The sequence below is a fragment of the Rutilus rutilus genome, assembly GCF_951802725.1.
Source record: "Rutilus rutilus genome assembly, chromosome: 15".
Lineage (NCBI taxonomy): Eukaryota > Metazoa > Chordata > Actinopteri > Cypriniformes > Leuciscidae > Rutilus > Rutilus rutilus.
In genome coordinates this window covers 4,463,163-4,479,927 of record NC_140220.1, presented here as the reverse complement: position 1 = coordinate 4,479,927, position 16,765 = coordinate 4,463,163, and the positions used below count along the sequence as shown (strand labels likewise).

The following is a 16,765-nucleotide window of genomic DNA, read 5'->3' as shown; positions in this document are numbered from 1 at the left end:
ACGGTGCTTATGTAATAAATGGGGTGATGGTTCTGGTTTTTGTGCATTCTTTCGTGTCACACGCGTTTTGAACACTATGTTGCCTCGTAACGCACAGTGTATCTTGAGTGTTTTGTGTTTTACCTGACACGTCACTGTGGATAATTAGCATTTATATTAGAAATAAATAATTAGCCTAATTTTTAAAGATAAATGAGCGTGATAGAGCAAAAAAACAAAACAAACTGGGAACATATTTGGTTAGACTATTAAACATGTAAACTTTATTTATATGCAAGTTGCACATGTTATAATCTGTCATATAATTAGCCTATATATGACGTATTTAAGATGTATATATTTTTTACAAGGAAAGAAAAAACGTAATAACATGCACAAGTAAATAATAGCTACATTTGGAGTTCTGTGGCAAAATAAAAACGATGTTCCATTTAGCGATAAAGAATAAATTAATAATAATAATAATAAGAAGAAGAAGAAGAAGAAGAAGAAGAAGAAGAAGAGGAGGAGGAGGAGGAAGAAGAAGCGCAAGCAGAAATTAAATAGATAAAAGTCCTCTATTGTCTATTGACATATTTTGATTCCAGATCATTTCAGAAAAAAATATATAGAAAATATAAGTTTGATTTAATGTTTCCCATTTCAATTTCGTTAGAGTTTTGTTTGAAATCATTTTTGTCATGAAAAAAAAAAAAGGTTTAGAAATAAAACAATATTTTGTCTTTTTATAATTAATAAGCATGAAACTACAGGCCTATACAATTCAGTTGGAGTCTTTATGGAGCTCATAAAGAAATATGCAGAGATGTTAAAACAGTTAGGCAAAGGCTAATGATTTTATTATCTTTCATTTAGACCTCATCTCAGATCACTGCAGGGAATTCTTCAGATGCTCTTTTTAACTTACACATTTTTATAAACGCGATTCCATTCAAATGCAATGGCAAACTGATTAGATACATGTATTTCCACACAGCCACAGGCTTTCTGCCTAACTATTAGCATCATTTCAGTCCTTCAATAACATTAATTGCGGGAGACAGCAGAAGAAAGGCTGTTTAAGTGCTCTGTCACTTGCGTTGGACCTTTCACCTCATCACAGGCTGGAATGCGTCCTCGAGCGCGCCACAGAGCCACATGCACACCTGGAGATTCACACACAGCCTTTGAGGACCAAATCAAGCAGATTCAACAAAGAAACTCTCGCTGTTGCGCGCTTTCCGATGTGGAGCCACTCTGAGCCACAGATATCCTTATCACCACTTTTTTAGGATTTCATTACAAAATACATCCAATTGCATATTTTTAAAACACAATTCCTAAAGCTAACAAAATCATAATCATCAATAACACGAACAAAGTAATAATATAGGCAATACATTCATGTCAGTTTGTTCTGATTGTATTTTACGCAATGATTTAAAATCCGTTCTTTGTTGTTTTGGAAAGTCTGCTAAATCTGCACAATTCCAGTTTGCTTTTTCACATTAAATGAATTTAAAATGAAGTCCCTTTAGCCCTGTCCTGCGTTTCAAATGTAGATAACGCATAAGATTGATCTACATCACTGCGCGCCGTGCACGCGCTCCGCTGACCCTTTCCACATGTTTCATGGCGTATTTGGAAATAACGCAACTGTTCCAAGACTTGTACTTTCAGTGGCTTTTTAATCATGATTTGTTTTGCTTTTGCTTTTAATAAATCTGAATCTCTCAGTTCTTTACCGTGCGTGTTTAATAGGTTACACGGCCCAGAGAAAAAGCGGGAATATATTCGTCAGTTTACGAAAAAAAAACCCGTTTCTAATGTTTAATTGGTAATGCTTAATACTCTTCCATATGGACTCATTTGAATCACAAGAACGTGCCAAAGTTAAGATAAGATAAAACAGACTGAATTGAAATGATCAAGAAGGAATTCGAATAAACACATTTCTGACCTGCTTTGGTTTTGTGAGTTCACAGAACATTTGCTTATGTTATTCTAAAACTACAAACTAGCACATATCGATTGATTACCTGGTATATTTTGTGCGCTTTCATTTCGAACTTCTGCCTTTGACTCCTTTGACTCCAAGGCAATAAATGCAGGAAATGCGAATATTCACAAATGTATAAAGTTTTCCCTCACTCGCTCTTTTTTAAAGGTTGCTCTGTGCGGACTGTGGATCTGGAAACACACTGCTGTGTTTTGTGCTTGTTGGCCATGCCCTCTGACTTCATATTCCACAGGGTTAAGAGGTCCTCCATTTGCATACTGAAAAATACCACACGAATTTGAAATATAACTGATTTCATCTTGTAAGTAAAGCAAATACGCGTAAGCAATCATTTACTAAACCACTATAGTTTGTAAAAACGGATTTCAAAGTTTTCTATAGATTAAAAAATAAATAATTTAGACTTTGTCATTTAAATAGAGCTAATGGCCAATTAGCTTTGGCTTCGATTTAATAAGAACACACTGAATTATAGTTCACACTGATGGTTTGGCGCGGAACGAACAGACCTATCACATCCTTCTGATTGTTTAGCATAAACTGTGAAAATGAAATTGTAGCCTAAACTGACGCATCACATGTTAAACTGAGCCCTCAAGTTTGCCTAAAGAGAAATCTCCGACGTTTAGAGGAGAATTCAGGTTGTGAGCGCCACTTATCATAATGCGAAAGCTTGGATAGATTTATGTAAAAAAAAAAAAAAAAGCTGACGCCACGCACTTGGAAGCTCAAAATGATACAAATTTGCGTTCTGATGGCATTCTTTGTGTATCTTTTGCTCCGTGAGTATTTTCTTCAATTACTAGGATGTCAATGGCTCGTTTGGCTCGTTGCTCCGCCCCTCGTGTTTGTCGTACAGCAGCAGTCTGACGGGAATAAGGCAGAAATAAGAGCGTCCAGGACTCGCCTCTCTCCAGCGCGCACAGTCGGAGCTCAGAGAGCGCGGTTACGCACGGAGGACACTTGCGCGTCTGGCGGTCGCACATCATCCACGGGCCTGTGGCAGCTTCAGCAAACTCGCTCGCGGGCTGAACCATGTCCTTGAGCCCCAAACATTCAACGCCTTTCTCAGTGAGCGATATTTTGAGCCCGATCGAGGAGACCTTCAGGAAGTTTGCAGCCATGGAGAGCAGCGTGAGCCTGGCGTCTCCTCTGTACAGACAGACTCAGGTGTCTCAGGCGAATCTTCAGCAGCACAGCATGGGCCACAACACCTACCACATGCCGCACTCGCAGTTCTCGCACAGCGCCATGGGAGGATACTGCAACGGGACTATCGGGGCCATGGGGGACCTGCCGTCCTACCAGGAGAGCATGAGGACCGGCGCGACCGCCACGGCCTGGTACGGCTCGAACCCGGAGCCCAGATACCCGACAAGTGAGTCAGATGAAAAGAATCATTCATTCTGTATGCCTTATCAGACAAAAAAGCTGTCACGTTCATTTATATATATATATATATATATTTTGCCATTTAGAATAGCATATAGAGAGAAAAAAATCCATTATTTCACTGTAAAAAAATATTGTTGGATTAACTTAAAAAAGTAACCTGCCGCCTTAAAATTAGGAGTTCATTGAAATTAATACAATGAAGGATATTGGTTTAATCAATAGAAACTCTAAATATCTGAACCACATAAATTATTTACGTTGATTTAACAAAAAAAAAAAAAAAAGAAAAAAAAAAAGTGTTGTTTACATACTGTCAAGATGTCATATTAATGAGGCTTATGATATTTGGCTTGCATCATGCATTTCATTCTTTAGATTATATAACATAAATAATGCATTGATTGCTCACACATCAGAAACCTAAATAAATAAATGGGCCTATTGATAGATAGATAGATAGATAGATAGATAGATAGATAGATAGATAGATAGATAGATAGATAGATAGATAGATAGATAGATAGATAGATAGATAGATAGAAATATTATTTTTCGAAGTAAAAAATATTACGTTTTAATGTACGGTTTACAAGAAAAATATTATTTCAGTCTTTCTACTTCAAAATTTCACCCTTGATTCTAGCCGTTTCCTTTTTATTTCATTTTATGCATTTTATGAGTGAAAATAAGTAAATCGTATGCGTTTTTTCCAGTGTACAGAGATATAGAATTTCCTTTAATTCTTTTCTCTTCTCTTCTCTTTTAAATCTCTTTATTTACTTAATTCTTATTTGTATTCGATTTCATTTATAGGCCTAAATAAGTGGATGTTTTGTACTTACATCTTCCGTAAAACAGCAAATCATTTAAAAAATGCTACAGGCCTATATATACTATAGAAAATGATATATTTCTACCAAATAATGAAACTATTTTTTGTTTCATACAAAATAATAGGCTTTTATGAGTTGAACTGTATAATGCGTCAAACACTTCAGATGTGCTAGTATACACTTAGTATTTTTTTTTTAAAGAAACTTTACATCTGAATTGTGTTTATAATAAATCGTCTCCTATATATTTTAGCATTTCCTAGTTGTGTGGTAGCAGATTATTTTTACGTTCATGTTTGTCCTTCATATGTTTTAATATTTTATCCTGTATGTTGCATTTAATTTATTTGATCTCTTATGTTTGATGCACGTTTTTTTTATCGAATGTTAAAATGTTGCTGTTGATATTTGACTATATCCTTTTTATGTAAAGCACTTTGAACTGCATTTATGCCTGAAAAGTGCTATACAAATAAAGTTTATTATTATCATTAATACTAATATTACTGTGCTTGTTCTCTCAAGTCTCCAGGTTTATGGGTCCCTCAGCGGGCATGAACATGGGCACATTACCGGGCATGGACGCAAGTAAATCTATGGTGACTTTACACGCGGCGCCGCGCAGGAAACGGCGCGTGCTCTTCTCTCAAGCGCAGGTGTACGAGCTCGAGCGGCGCTTTAAGCAGCAGAAGTATCTGTCGGCACCGGAGAGGGAACATTTGGCCAGCATGATTCACCTGACCCCGACCCAGGTCAAGATCTGGTTCCAGAATCACAGGTATAAAATGAAGCGCCAGGCGAAGGATAAAGCGACCCAGCAGCCGGACACCGCAAACCTGTGCGCGCAACAGTCCCCGAGGCGCGTGGCCGTGCCAGTGCTCGTGAAGGACGGTAAACCGTGTCAGAACGGCTCCGGCACACCGACACCGGTCCAGAACGTGATGGGCAGCGAGACTTTAGCTTTGGGATCGGCGGAGGATCTGGAGGAGATGTCTCCCAGTCCTCCTCTCATGACTGACGCTGCGCTCATCGAGTACACGAACAGCATGGTGAGCTCCAACCTGCTGTACGGCAGAACATGGTGACACTCCACACGTCAATCACCTTCATCACCCGGGAAACGGATCAATACGTGCATTTACACAAAGACCTTTTTTAAAACGCATTTTTTAAACTGATGCAGGACCCTCATGTGAATTGTATGGATTGTAACTTTAAATCATTATTGAATGAAAAGCTTCACGCGGATGAGAGTGCGTGCGTGTGTGTGTGTGTGTGTGTGTGTGATGAAGGCTAGTTTAATCCGACATCATTTTTGTTGCTTTGTAAAATACAAGCTGTAGATGAAGAGATGTTTTGTGTAAATATCTAACACTGGACAAAGAATGCTTTCTTGAAGTCTTTTGTAAGTTTAAAAAGGAAAACAATAAATATGAGTGCTGCAAATATGAAAGAAACCTTTTTTGTTCCTCAAATAGTTTGAGCAAACCAAGCGACAATTATTCGCATTGCATTTATGAAATCTCAACGAGCAGACTTGCGGAGATATACACTTATTAAAGATCTTAGCTGAAGCGATTTAGATTAAAAATAGAAATTATTGTTAGTTCATCAGCCCGAATTCGTGTTATTGTTAGCCATCAATCTTGCGGCGTCAAAATAATGTGTCTCAATATACAGCAGGATTTAGTTTTCACCGTTCATGATGTGCATTTTTTGTTTTGTTAAACATTTAAGAGAACATTATAACCCAAATTAATATTAAAAGTGTTTTTATTAAAACGTGTAAATTGACCTTTGGGTTTTTGCGTTGCTCAATCAAATTGTGAAAATCTTTTCATTGGTCAAAAATTAAAACTGAAAGCTGTTTATATCACAGATTTACTCATCGTTGTCATATATTCCATTGGACTCTAGTTTATTAATGTTTAATCTTTTAATTAATTCAATTTAAACACTCTAAATGTCCATCTGCATCTATAATTGCCAAGAGATAAGCTATGAATATTAATTTAAAGATTAAAATACACAAAAAAAAATTGGGCTCACCACAGCTATGAATTAGGAGCAACATTAAAATAAACCATTAGAATTGAGAATCTAATGAATGCCTAACACACACACACACACACACACACACCAAATAAATCAAACTCAGCAGTCTTGTCTCTTATGTGTATTTCATAAGTTTTACAGGCATATTCTTAAAAATCAGTACATAAGAACATTTTGTCAGTAAAACAAGAAAAACTTTACAAATCAACAGCCCAAAAAAGACAATGTTATGTTGGAATAGAAAAGAAGCAGCGTTCAGCTCCAGTTGTAGCGTCCTCCTCCTCCTCCTCCTCCTCCGCGGTGGTCCTGCTGGCCGTGCGCGGGCCTCCAGCCTCCTCGTCCTCTCTGCTGGCTCTGCTGGTTCTGCTGGTACGACTGATCCCAGCCCTGAGCTCCCTGCTGGAACCTGTGGAGAGCAAACATGGGGCACTTTAAAGTAAAGTAAAGAGAGTTCGGGAAGCTTCAGAAAAAAATACAACCTGATAGAGCAGTAACAAAAATAATACAGGTATTATAAAGGTAAAGTAGCTTATAAATAATACTGTTCAAAAGTTTGGGGTCAATAAGATGTGTGTGTGAAGGAAATTAATACTTGTATTCAGCAAGAATGCATGAACTTGATTAAAAGTGACAGACATGTAACAAAAAAAAAGAAAATAAATGCTGTTCTTTTGAACTTATTCATCAAAGAATACTGAAAAATAAAATGCAATCATCGGTTTCACAAAAAATATGTAGCAGCAGAACTGTTATTAACTGAAAATAATCAGACATGTTTCAAAGCATTAAAAATGTATTTTATATACATACATAAAAAATGTTATTTTTTTCTATATATTTCTATATGTTATTTAAATTGCAATTATATTTCACAAAATTCATTTTTATTGTATTTTTGATCAATTTAATGCAGCTTTGGTGAGCAGAAGATATTCCGTTTGTCATAAGTTTGTTGTTATAACATGTCTTATGTAATCAACATTTTTATTATTATTATTATTATTATTATTATTGAACTATAGATATTCCCACAATTTTCTTGAGATTTGGATAATCATATTTTTGACATTCACTCATATTTCCTGTTTTTTTCCTGGACATCAGAAAAACCTAATCTTTCATTAGATCATTTGAAACTGCAAAAAAGCTCAAACCCAAGGCAGGACAAACAGGCGTTCAAGCAGCGTTTTAAAGTTCAGTCTTTGATTTCCACTTCGCTCCTCCGCATCAAAATTCAAGTCTCCCGAACGCTACGAATAACACGTCCGTAACCAGCGCTCACCTACCCACTCCTCCCAAACATCTATCGGTCTCTAAAGAAACCATCGGGACAGACAGGCATCCCTCATTACTGACGCAGGTCACAATCTTCCTGAGGAATCCATAATCCCTCCTCCAGGTTCCTTGTGCGTTTCATTCGGCTCCGTCCTGAACGGTTAAAGAAACTCTGCTCTAATAACTACTGACCTAAGGTGACACAGGGCCACAATGGGCTGCCGGGCCCAAAAAGTTGAACCAAAAGAAGCTGATTAGTCCCTGAAGTGGTCTGGAGCCAGAATCAATGGCGGCTCTGTGCGGCCCCTGCGCACAAGAGACGGTGAACTGCGCCCGCATTAGTGCTGCCTCATTAAGCCCTGCAAACCTCTTTACCAGGACATTTGTTTAGCGTGCAGAGAAACTAATTCCAGGCCGGCCCCCCCAGGAAGAACATCAATAACTCGTATCCTACACAGGAAGACGGCGAACGGCGGGAGGGTAAAGGTAACTCGAGTCTTGTTTTTGTTGCTCGGGATTCTTGAATGCATTAAGAGACGTATAATACAGACCGTCACAGGTGCATTGTGGGAGCACCTTGCAATGACCTTCGGGACTAAATATATGTGGCCGTGAGTGTATAGAAAACATCTTACCTGGTGTACGGTGTGGAGCTGGCCGGAGTCTGCCAGGAATCTGTGAAGATGAAAACAGGCGATTAGAGTTTTATTAGTGGCGTTTACTAAAGCAGAACACTAGTTCATGCACATCTGCGATCTAGACATGAAGCAATAATCATTCAAGATATATGGGACACGACCTATAGAACACCACAGCAATTAACAGAATACCTTAGCAACTGCATAGCACCTTAGAAACACCCTGGCAACCACATGGAACACCCTAACAACCGATAAAATACCTTAGCAACTGCATTGCAATGCTAAAAAAAACACACAAAAAAACAGTGACACTAAGGTCTCAGTTTACGTTAATGCTTTAACTGACAACAAGCAATGTATGTTACAGTATCTATTCAACTTAGTTAAAATAACGGTTAACAACAACTGTTCATTCTAACTTCATGTTCGCATGGATCCATTAAATATATGTTTACAATTAACAATATAAACCTTATTGTAAAGTTTTAGAAACACCCTGGCAACCACCTAGAACGCATACCAAGCAAACAATAGAATAACTTGGCAAATGAATAACACAAACTCCTTCGCAACACCTTAGCAACCACTATAAAACTGTGCTAAATTAAATAAGCATTCACTAACAACCACTGAAACACCATAGTAATGCCCTAGCAACCACTATAATACTATAACTACCACAACTAACAACCAATGAAACAGCTTAGTAATGCCCTAGCAATCACTAAAATATCATAGCTACCACATAGCAGCACTAACAACCACTGACACACCTTGATAACACCCCAGCAACCACTAGAATACCTTAGCAACCACAGGGCAATGATAAAACCCCACTGAAAACACAGTAATACTTCACAACAATGTCTCATTAGATAATGTTAATGAGCAAAACATTTGTTACAGTTTTTATTAATCTCAGTTACCATAACATTAACAATACAACTGTTTATTGGTAGTTCATGTTTGCGTGGAGCCATTACACATTAACAAATGGAAGCTTATTGTAAAGTTTTAGAAACACCCTGGCAACCACCTAGAACACCACAGCAAGCAACCAATAGAATACCTCAGCAAATGCATAACAAAAACACCTTAGCAGCACCCTAGCAACCACTATAAAACTGTGCTAAATTAAATAAGCATTCACCAACAACCACTGAAACACCTTAGTAATGCCCTAGCAACCACTAAAATACCATAGCTATCACATAGCAGCACTAACAACCACTGACACACCTTGATAACACCCTAGCAACCACATGGCAATGCTAAAAAAACACACAAAAAACACACAAAAAAAAAAAAAACACATTACAATAAAGGTCCAAATAGTTTAATGCATTCACTAACAATGAGCAAAATATTTGTTACGGTTTATTTTATTCATCTCAGTTAACATAACGTGAACATCACAACTGTTCATAGTTCATGTTTGCGTGGAATCCGTGGACCCGTTAAATATTAACAAACGGAACCTTATTGTAAAGTTTTAGCAACACCCTGGCAACCACCTAGAACACCAGCAAATGCATAACTAAAACACCTTAGCAACCACTATAAAACTGTGCTAAATGAAATGAGCATTCACCAACAACCACTGAAACACCTTAGTAACACCCTAGCAACCACTGAGACAACTTAGTAACACCCTAGCAACCACTGAAATACCTTAGTAACACCCTAGCAACCACTGAAATACCTTAGTGATGCCCTAGCCACCACTTAGCATCACTCAAAACACCTTAGGAACATCTAAATATTCAATTGATCACAGAAGCACTGGGATAAAAAGCTTATAGTTCGGATATTAACGCTGATGTCGGTGGTAGCGATCAAAATAGACCAAATCACCTTTTGAAAGCAACTTGGCGCTTCAAATAAAGATTGCATCGATTACACCATTAGTGACTAGAGTTCAAACAGATTTTTTAAAATAACTCTGATTCATTAAACATCTTAAATGGACTACAGCAATTAACATTTTGTCAGAACCACTAGTAAATTATATGCGATTTTGTTCAGTTGTCTGTTCAGAATCATGATCTCGGTTTGAAACAAACAAAAAAAAAAATCGTGATTCTCAATTTGTCTAGAATCAGGAAGCTCTAGTTTAAAATACACTTAATTTACTTGCTTTAATGTGGAACCTTGAATTTAAAACTCCAATGATTTTCTGAGGAGGTGCCACAACTGTGTAAACAAGATAATATCTCAAATGCTGTATAAAGCACTTTTGAGTGGGATGTTTTTATTAAAATCAAACTGATCCAATTCCACTGACATTAGGCAGCATTTTCAGGGAGGAAAAAAAACAAACCAAAGCAACTACCACCACAAACCAAGCTACAGCGAACAAATAAAATCAATAAAATAAAATGCATTAACCTAATTTGTATCAGCTTCTAACTTCAAGGAAAATGAAGTGAATTGTGTTGTTCAGTAATATGAACAAGATTTAGTGTTGGGGGGGGGGTGGGGGACGTCAAAAGTGGCACATTTGCATTTCTTCCCGTGCTAAATGAAATAAGCATTCATCAGCCGGCGCTGCGGCGAGCTCAAGTGCTCTAGTTCCAGCGCTGCAGGTCCTTCACAAAGACAGACTTTAAAAAAAGTAGCAAGCAGCTTCTTTCCTGATCCACCGTTGCCAAGGCGATCACCAGCTGCGGGGCTCCGAGCTGTTTGTTTTATAGGGGCAGGAGCAGGGATGAGTGTGTGTGTGTGTGTGTGTGTGTGTGTGTGTGTTTGTGAGTGTGTGTGTGTGTGTGTGTGTGAGAGGGACAAAGACAAGAACTTCAGCCCAAAAGAAAAAGCTGTCATTTACAAATGTAGGCTTGAAGGTAGAGTAAAAGATGAAAAAAAAAAAAAAAAAACCCTCTTTGGAAGCCAACAGGATTTTACGGCTTTTAAAAGAATGACCTAGGTGTCGATGCAAAGACATTTACCATAGAAAATAATAATAATTGCATTTATAGTAATGCACTTGCAAAGAACGACTATGGGGTAAGTGCACAGATGGCTTTAATAAAGGGTCACGGACACCTAAAGCTAAATTTTTTTTTTTTATAGATGTTATCATATGCACAGGTTGCACATCAATTAAAAACAACAACGGCATTAATTAATTATAGGGCATTTCGCACATGAAATGGTAAACCCTGGGTCATCTAAAACTCCAGGTAAATGGACTCACACTGTTTCATAATCGACAATAAAACTGGGTATTCATAGCCTGCAGTTTCACACTGTATATTCCTAAACACTCTTATTTGCATACTTGCTGTGTCATTGATTGGATGAACGCAGCACGCGACCAGTTTACATAAACACATTGCGCATCCGACTACTAATTTTTTAAGTTTATACTGAATGGACTTTTAAAACTACTTTATAAAAGGTAAGAATAAAACAGTCTCCACTTAAATTGTCATGTTCTCTGTCAGCATATGACATTTTTCTTCTGTCATTGCAGCTTGTGTCAGTGAAATCCCATATAGCTTTATGCAAGTCCCATATAGCTTCATCCCATATAGCTTCATGCAAGTCCCATATAGCTTCATCCCATATAGCTTCATGCAAGTCCCATATAGCTTCATCCCATATAGCTTTATGCAAGTCCCATATAGCTTCATCCCATATAGCTTTATGCAAGTCCCATATAGCTTTATCCCATATAGCTTTATCCCATATAGCTTTATGTAAGTCCCATATAGCTTTAGCCCATATAGCTTTATGCAAGTCCCATATAGCTTCATCCCATATAGCTTTTTGCAAGTCCCATATAGCTTTATCCCATATAGCTTTATGTAAGTCCCATATAGCTTTATCCCATATAGCTTTATGTAAGTCCCATATAGCTTTAGCCCATATAGCTTTATGTAAGTCCCATAAAGCTTTATCCCATATAGCTTTATGTAAGTCCCATATAGCTTTATCCCATATAGCTTTATGCAAGTCCCATATAGCTTTATCCCATATAGCTTTAAGTCCCATATAGCTTTATCCCATATAGTTTTATGTAAGTCCCATATAGCTTTATCCCATATAGCTTTATGCAAGTCCCATAAAGCTTTATCCCATATAGCTTTATGTAAATCCCATACAGCTTTATCCCATTTAGCTTTTCACCGACACAAGCTGCATTGAATGCAATGTAAGTCGCTTTAGAAAAAAGCATTGGTTAAAAGTATACAAAGCATCAAGCTCATAACAATCATTACATAATCTAATCAAGATTTAAAGTGATTCAAATCATGTGTACGCCACTGTCAAAGATTGTGTTATGGGATTGCCATTTATCGAATGGGATTTCTCTGACAAGCTAAAAAACACAGTACAAGTGCTTAAATTGGTCGTAATGGAGATGTAAAGTTGAATATACAGAGCATTTTTAACGACATGAATCTTATATTACCATAATGTTTTGTCTTGTGGCTATACTTCTGCATATTTCAGCTGCAGTGTCTTGCCTCATTGATGACGTCTGTTGTATATGCCGTACTATACAAAAGCAGGACGAGACCAAATTTACTGTGGTGATTAACAGCATGCAACAGATGCTGTCAGATGTACTAGACATTTAATTTGGCAGCCAATAAACACCTCCAAAATGCAGTGTGAGATCTAATGACCAGAGAGAGAGAGAAAGAGGCTGGACCACCCACTTACACCTCCATTATCAAGCACTAATTCATCCCAGCTCATCTCACAACCAGTCAAACGAAAGACAAAATTACAGCCAATTCATCCTGCTCTCAATAAACACCAACTGCAGTCCACACACACACACTGAATGTTGGGAAGTTAAAGCCAGTTGACACAAAGCCCAAATAGGATTACGCATTAAAAACAACAGTAAACAGTGTTCTCATTAACTTAACACAGGGATTACATCGTCCCAGAGCGCAGACGTACACACACAGATGGACCCTGATCTCTGTAATGAGCCCGTAATGAACCTCTACAATACAGCTTATCAATATCCATAGAATGAAGACCGCAGGACTGTAATACACTAGTTGGTCCTTTAGCACCAGCTGTTTTGATTAGGGTTAACAAAAGCCTTCAGCGCGTCTCGGGAACTTCGCATTGAGCCGACACCGCAGGAGGGAGAGGGAGAAGGACAGCGAGCTGGGAAAAGTTAACGAGGATTTGGTCTCTGGCACACAGACACACTCCACTAGAGAAACAAAGCTCCAGTATAGCAGCATGGGAAAAAAATGTCACGAGGTTATCGATGCAACTACCTGACTGATAAAACATAAATTGCGGGAAAAGTGTCATTTTTAGACGGAACACAAAAGGAGATGTTTGCGGAAATGCGCATGCTGCTCTATTCGATGAATAGTGAAGTGAAGAGAGACTGTGGCTGTTTTAGCTCCAAGGACAAAAAGCAGCACCATAAAAACTGGATACATGACTCATGGATTACATATTGAAGTTTTATAATATTTTTTGTAAATAATTCAAGTCATTAATCTCAGAAAAACCTGAAAAAAAAAATCTGTTTCCATTACAGATTTGCACAAAACTTTTGATTAAAAAAAAAATATATATAAAAAACTACTGCGAAATGACGGCGTTTCCATTAACCGATGTTATGCAACTAAAACGTAATTTTTTCCTCTCGCGACAAGTCATTACAAAAATAAATAAAATAAAAATAAAATAAAAATCACATTTGAGGTGTTTCTCAATTTCTCATTTCTGCTTCGAGGTCTTGCTTGTGGCACCTCTATGAGGTTTAGAATCCAGTATCTCTGTAATTCTGTAAATTATGTAAATGTAAATGCGCAAAAACTGTTTCCATTGCAGTTGCGTGAAATATTCCTTTTTCGAATTGCCTGAAAAACCGCCTCATGCGAGCGGAAAAACTTTAGCGATAAACGGGAGATTTTGCGAAATTGACGTGTTTCCATTGGGCGTATTTACAATTTGCACAATTTAAAGGGTAATGGAAAAGCAGCTAATGACATATTTATGTGCGACTGCAATAGAGATCTGCAGATAAAAGGATATTACAGCTTAAATATCAGACAAAGCTTTAATTACTTTATGGCGATTTTTTTTTGGTCCATTTTGGGGGCAAGAAGACTCGTCCGGAGTTTTACATAAATCTGTGACACATTCAGTGACTCTGAGCTGCATTACATGAGCGAACGAAACAGTAGCTAGCAGACAAAAACAATCTGTAGTGTTAATTTTGAGAAAAAAAAAGAAAAAAAAATGCGTGTGGGGCAAGTGGTTTGTTGTTGTCTCGCTAATTGCTTCAGGTTCCTATTGGTTTTTGATGTGACGGATGATGTAGGAGAAGCCAGACTACAGGACTGTGCGTCAAATCTTCTGACACACAACCAAATTTGATCTCCGATGAAATTCTGTCCAACTCATTAATCGGCCGTCGTTGAACATGTCAATCTAGTGATCAAAGACTTCATTGAATCATTCATTCAAACAATTCGTTCAAATGGCTGATTCATTTAAGAATGAGGCAGTCGTTTATGAATGGGTCATTGAATCTTTGACTCAACTGATTCGTTCAAAACGCTGAATCATTCAGGAATGAAACAGGGCCGAGTGTTGCTGTGAGATGCGTTATGGTTCCGCTGTGATCTTTGTTTGGAAATATTTTCACTGCTGAAATAGAACAAATTCAATATTACATCTAAAAATGTAAGTGGTATCAATCATTATGGTATTTAGGAAGACAGCACTCTTGGTCATGTGATGTTGCCTAACTGTATCATTTGTTATAAATTTAAAAACTCCACATTTTGATTTTTTTAACCGCAGTATGTTTAACCAAGTTTCTTTGCTGCGCTAATTTGTTTTGATTTCGTACGACCTTTTTAACGATAGTACATTATACGCTATCGATCGCCACTTACACTAAATGTAATAAAATCAGATTCATTATTGCATTTTGGTGATTTTTGTTGTTGTCATTGACGTTTTAATCAGGCCACTTGTCCGGTCTGGCAAGTAAAATTCTCTTTCGCTTTCCCCAGATTCTCAACATTTGTCTCAAACGGTCAAATCCCGGCCAAAATCGTACAGTGTGAACCCGGCTTTATTCATAGAAACACGAATGGCGTTGAGGACGGTTACTGTGTTGCATGTTTAACTGGAGGGTTTTGCATCAGGGCCGGAGTGCACAGGCCACTGAAGAGCAGCAGTGATCAGCAAAACCCCCCAAACATCTATTTGCATCAAGTGGCAGCAGGGCGGCTTCCATTCGCCCACAGATGCCATTATTCATCAGCTTGCAAATTGGCACATCAAAGTGACGGCGGAGGAGAGCAGCGCAGGAGGCTGCTCACGAACACAGATCACTGTACACATCAAGAGCGACTCCTGTCCCTTGGTGTCACCAAACGACTGTATTAAACGCTGCCCAGACACAAAGGCCTGTCTCTGGACCACTGGAATACAAGTGGACTGTGTGAAAAAGCCTTATAGTATGAGCAAGGCTCGACATTAAGCCTCGTCATGTGCTTGTCCTTCAAACAAGTAAATCGGTCATTCACTTGTCGGAGTAAAAATATTGCTTGTACAGACATTTTTTTTTTGTGGTGTAAATATAATCTATTAAATATTCTCAGTGTTCTATCAGCATATTTGTGATATTTACCCTGGGTGCATTTTTTTTTTTACTTTATAAATGACATTTTCTCCCCTAATCATATTAAATGTATGCATCATCTTTCATTACAAATACTTAAATTTGGTCAAATTCAATTAGACTTGCCCCTTCAGAAAATCCACTTGTTTCGGACAAGCGTTAATGTGGAGCCCTGATAAGGAATTGCGTTTCATATCAAGTTAAACTAATAAATGATCTTGATTGTGTGTGGAAAACAAAAACGTGTGCAAAAAGATTAAACTGTAGGCTCATGCTGCCATGATGATCCAAAAAATTATCAAGATTAGCGAACCACCAGCAAATATTTGGTAAACAAAAATATTTTATAGCTAATTATTAGGGTTGGGTACGTTAACATTTAAACCGGTACCTAAAATTCGGTACCTTTTTTTTTACTTGAGGCATATTTACCTCAATAACTGTTAAGCCATTTGTAGAAGTGTCATTGACATTATGCTAGAGCTGCCTTGTCTGCCATTGTCTGTGATGCTTATAAATAAATGAAGGGTTTTGTAACACAAAAATTCTGTGTTAATTTTTTAGTAATCAAATGAAGACATAAAACATTAATTTAATTGATCTTTTATATTAAATTAAACTATTTTTTGTCAAACATGCAGCACAACTGAGCTTTATACTGTTAAAATTACAACATAGAAGAAAAAGTGTGATTATTCCTTAAATAAATTTGATAATCATTAGTATTAGTATTAAATTGAGATATCTAAAATCTATTGTACAACAGTTATATATTATCAAGTAAAACCAAACTTTTATTTTGACGGGTTGTGGTGAAGACCTTTGAGCTTCCGTGAGTTTCCATGATATAACGATAGTTTTTCTTAAATGAAACTGTAAAATGCTGATAAACTTCAGTGACTCTCAGAGCGGCTCTAGAAATGCATTCACGTTCTCATATATTGAG

General features: G+C 37.4%; 2 protein-coding genes across 2 annotated transcripts in view; one reads left to right on the top strand and one right to left on the bottom strand.

Annotated features, from left to right (window-relative positions):
- The first annotated feature begins 2,996 nt into the window (after positions 1-2,996).
- Positions 2,997-5,563, top strand: nkx2.4b (NK2 homeobox 4b). Its single transcript, XM_084432274.1, has 2 exons — positions 2,997-3,377; positions 4,753-5,563. The coding sequence occupies exons 1-2, from the start codon at positions 3,035-3,037 to the stop codon at positions 5,310-5,312; spliced, it is 903 nt and encodes a 300-aa protein (XP_084288400.1). The 5' UTR covers positions 2,997-3,034; the 3' UTR covers positions 5,313-5,563.
- An 825-nt stretch (positions 5,564-6,388) lies between these two features.
- Positions 6,389-16,765, bottom strand: part of xrn2 (5'-3' exoribonuclease 2) — a 32,043-nt gene continuing 21,666 nt past the window's right edge. Inside the window, exons 29-30 of the mRNA XM_084432891.1 lie at positions 8,193-8,232; positions 6,389-6,688 (exon numbers count right to left, since the gene is read on the bottom strand). Coding sequence (XP_084289017.1) covers positions 6,538-6,688; positions 8,193-8,232 — 191 coding nt within the window. The 3' untranslated portion in view covers positions 6,389-6,537. The remainder of the gene's footprint in view (positions 6,689-8,192; positions 8,233-16,765) is intronic.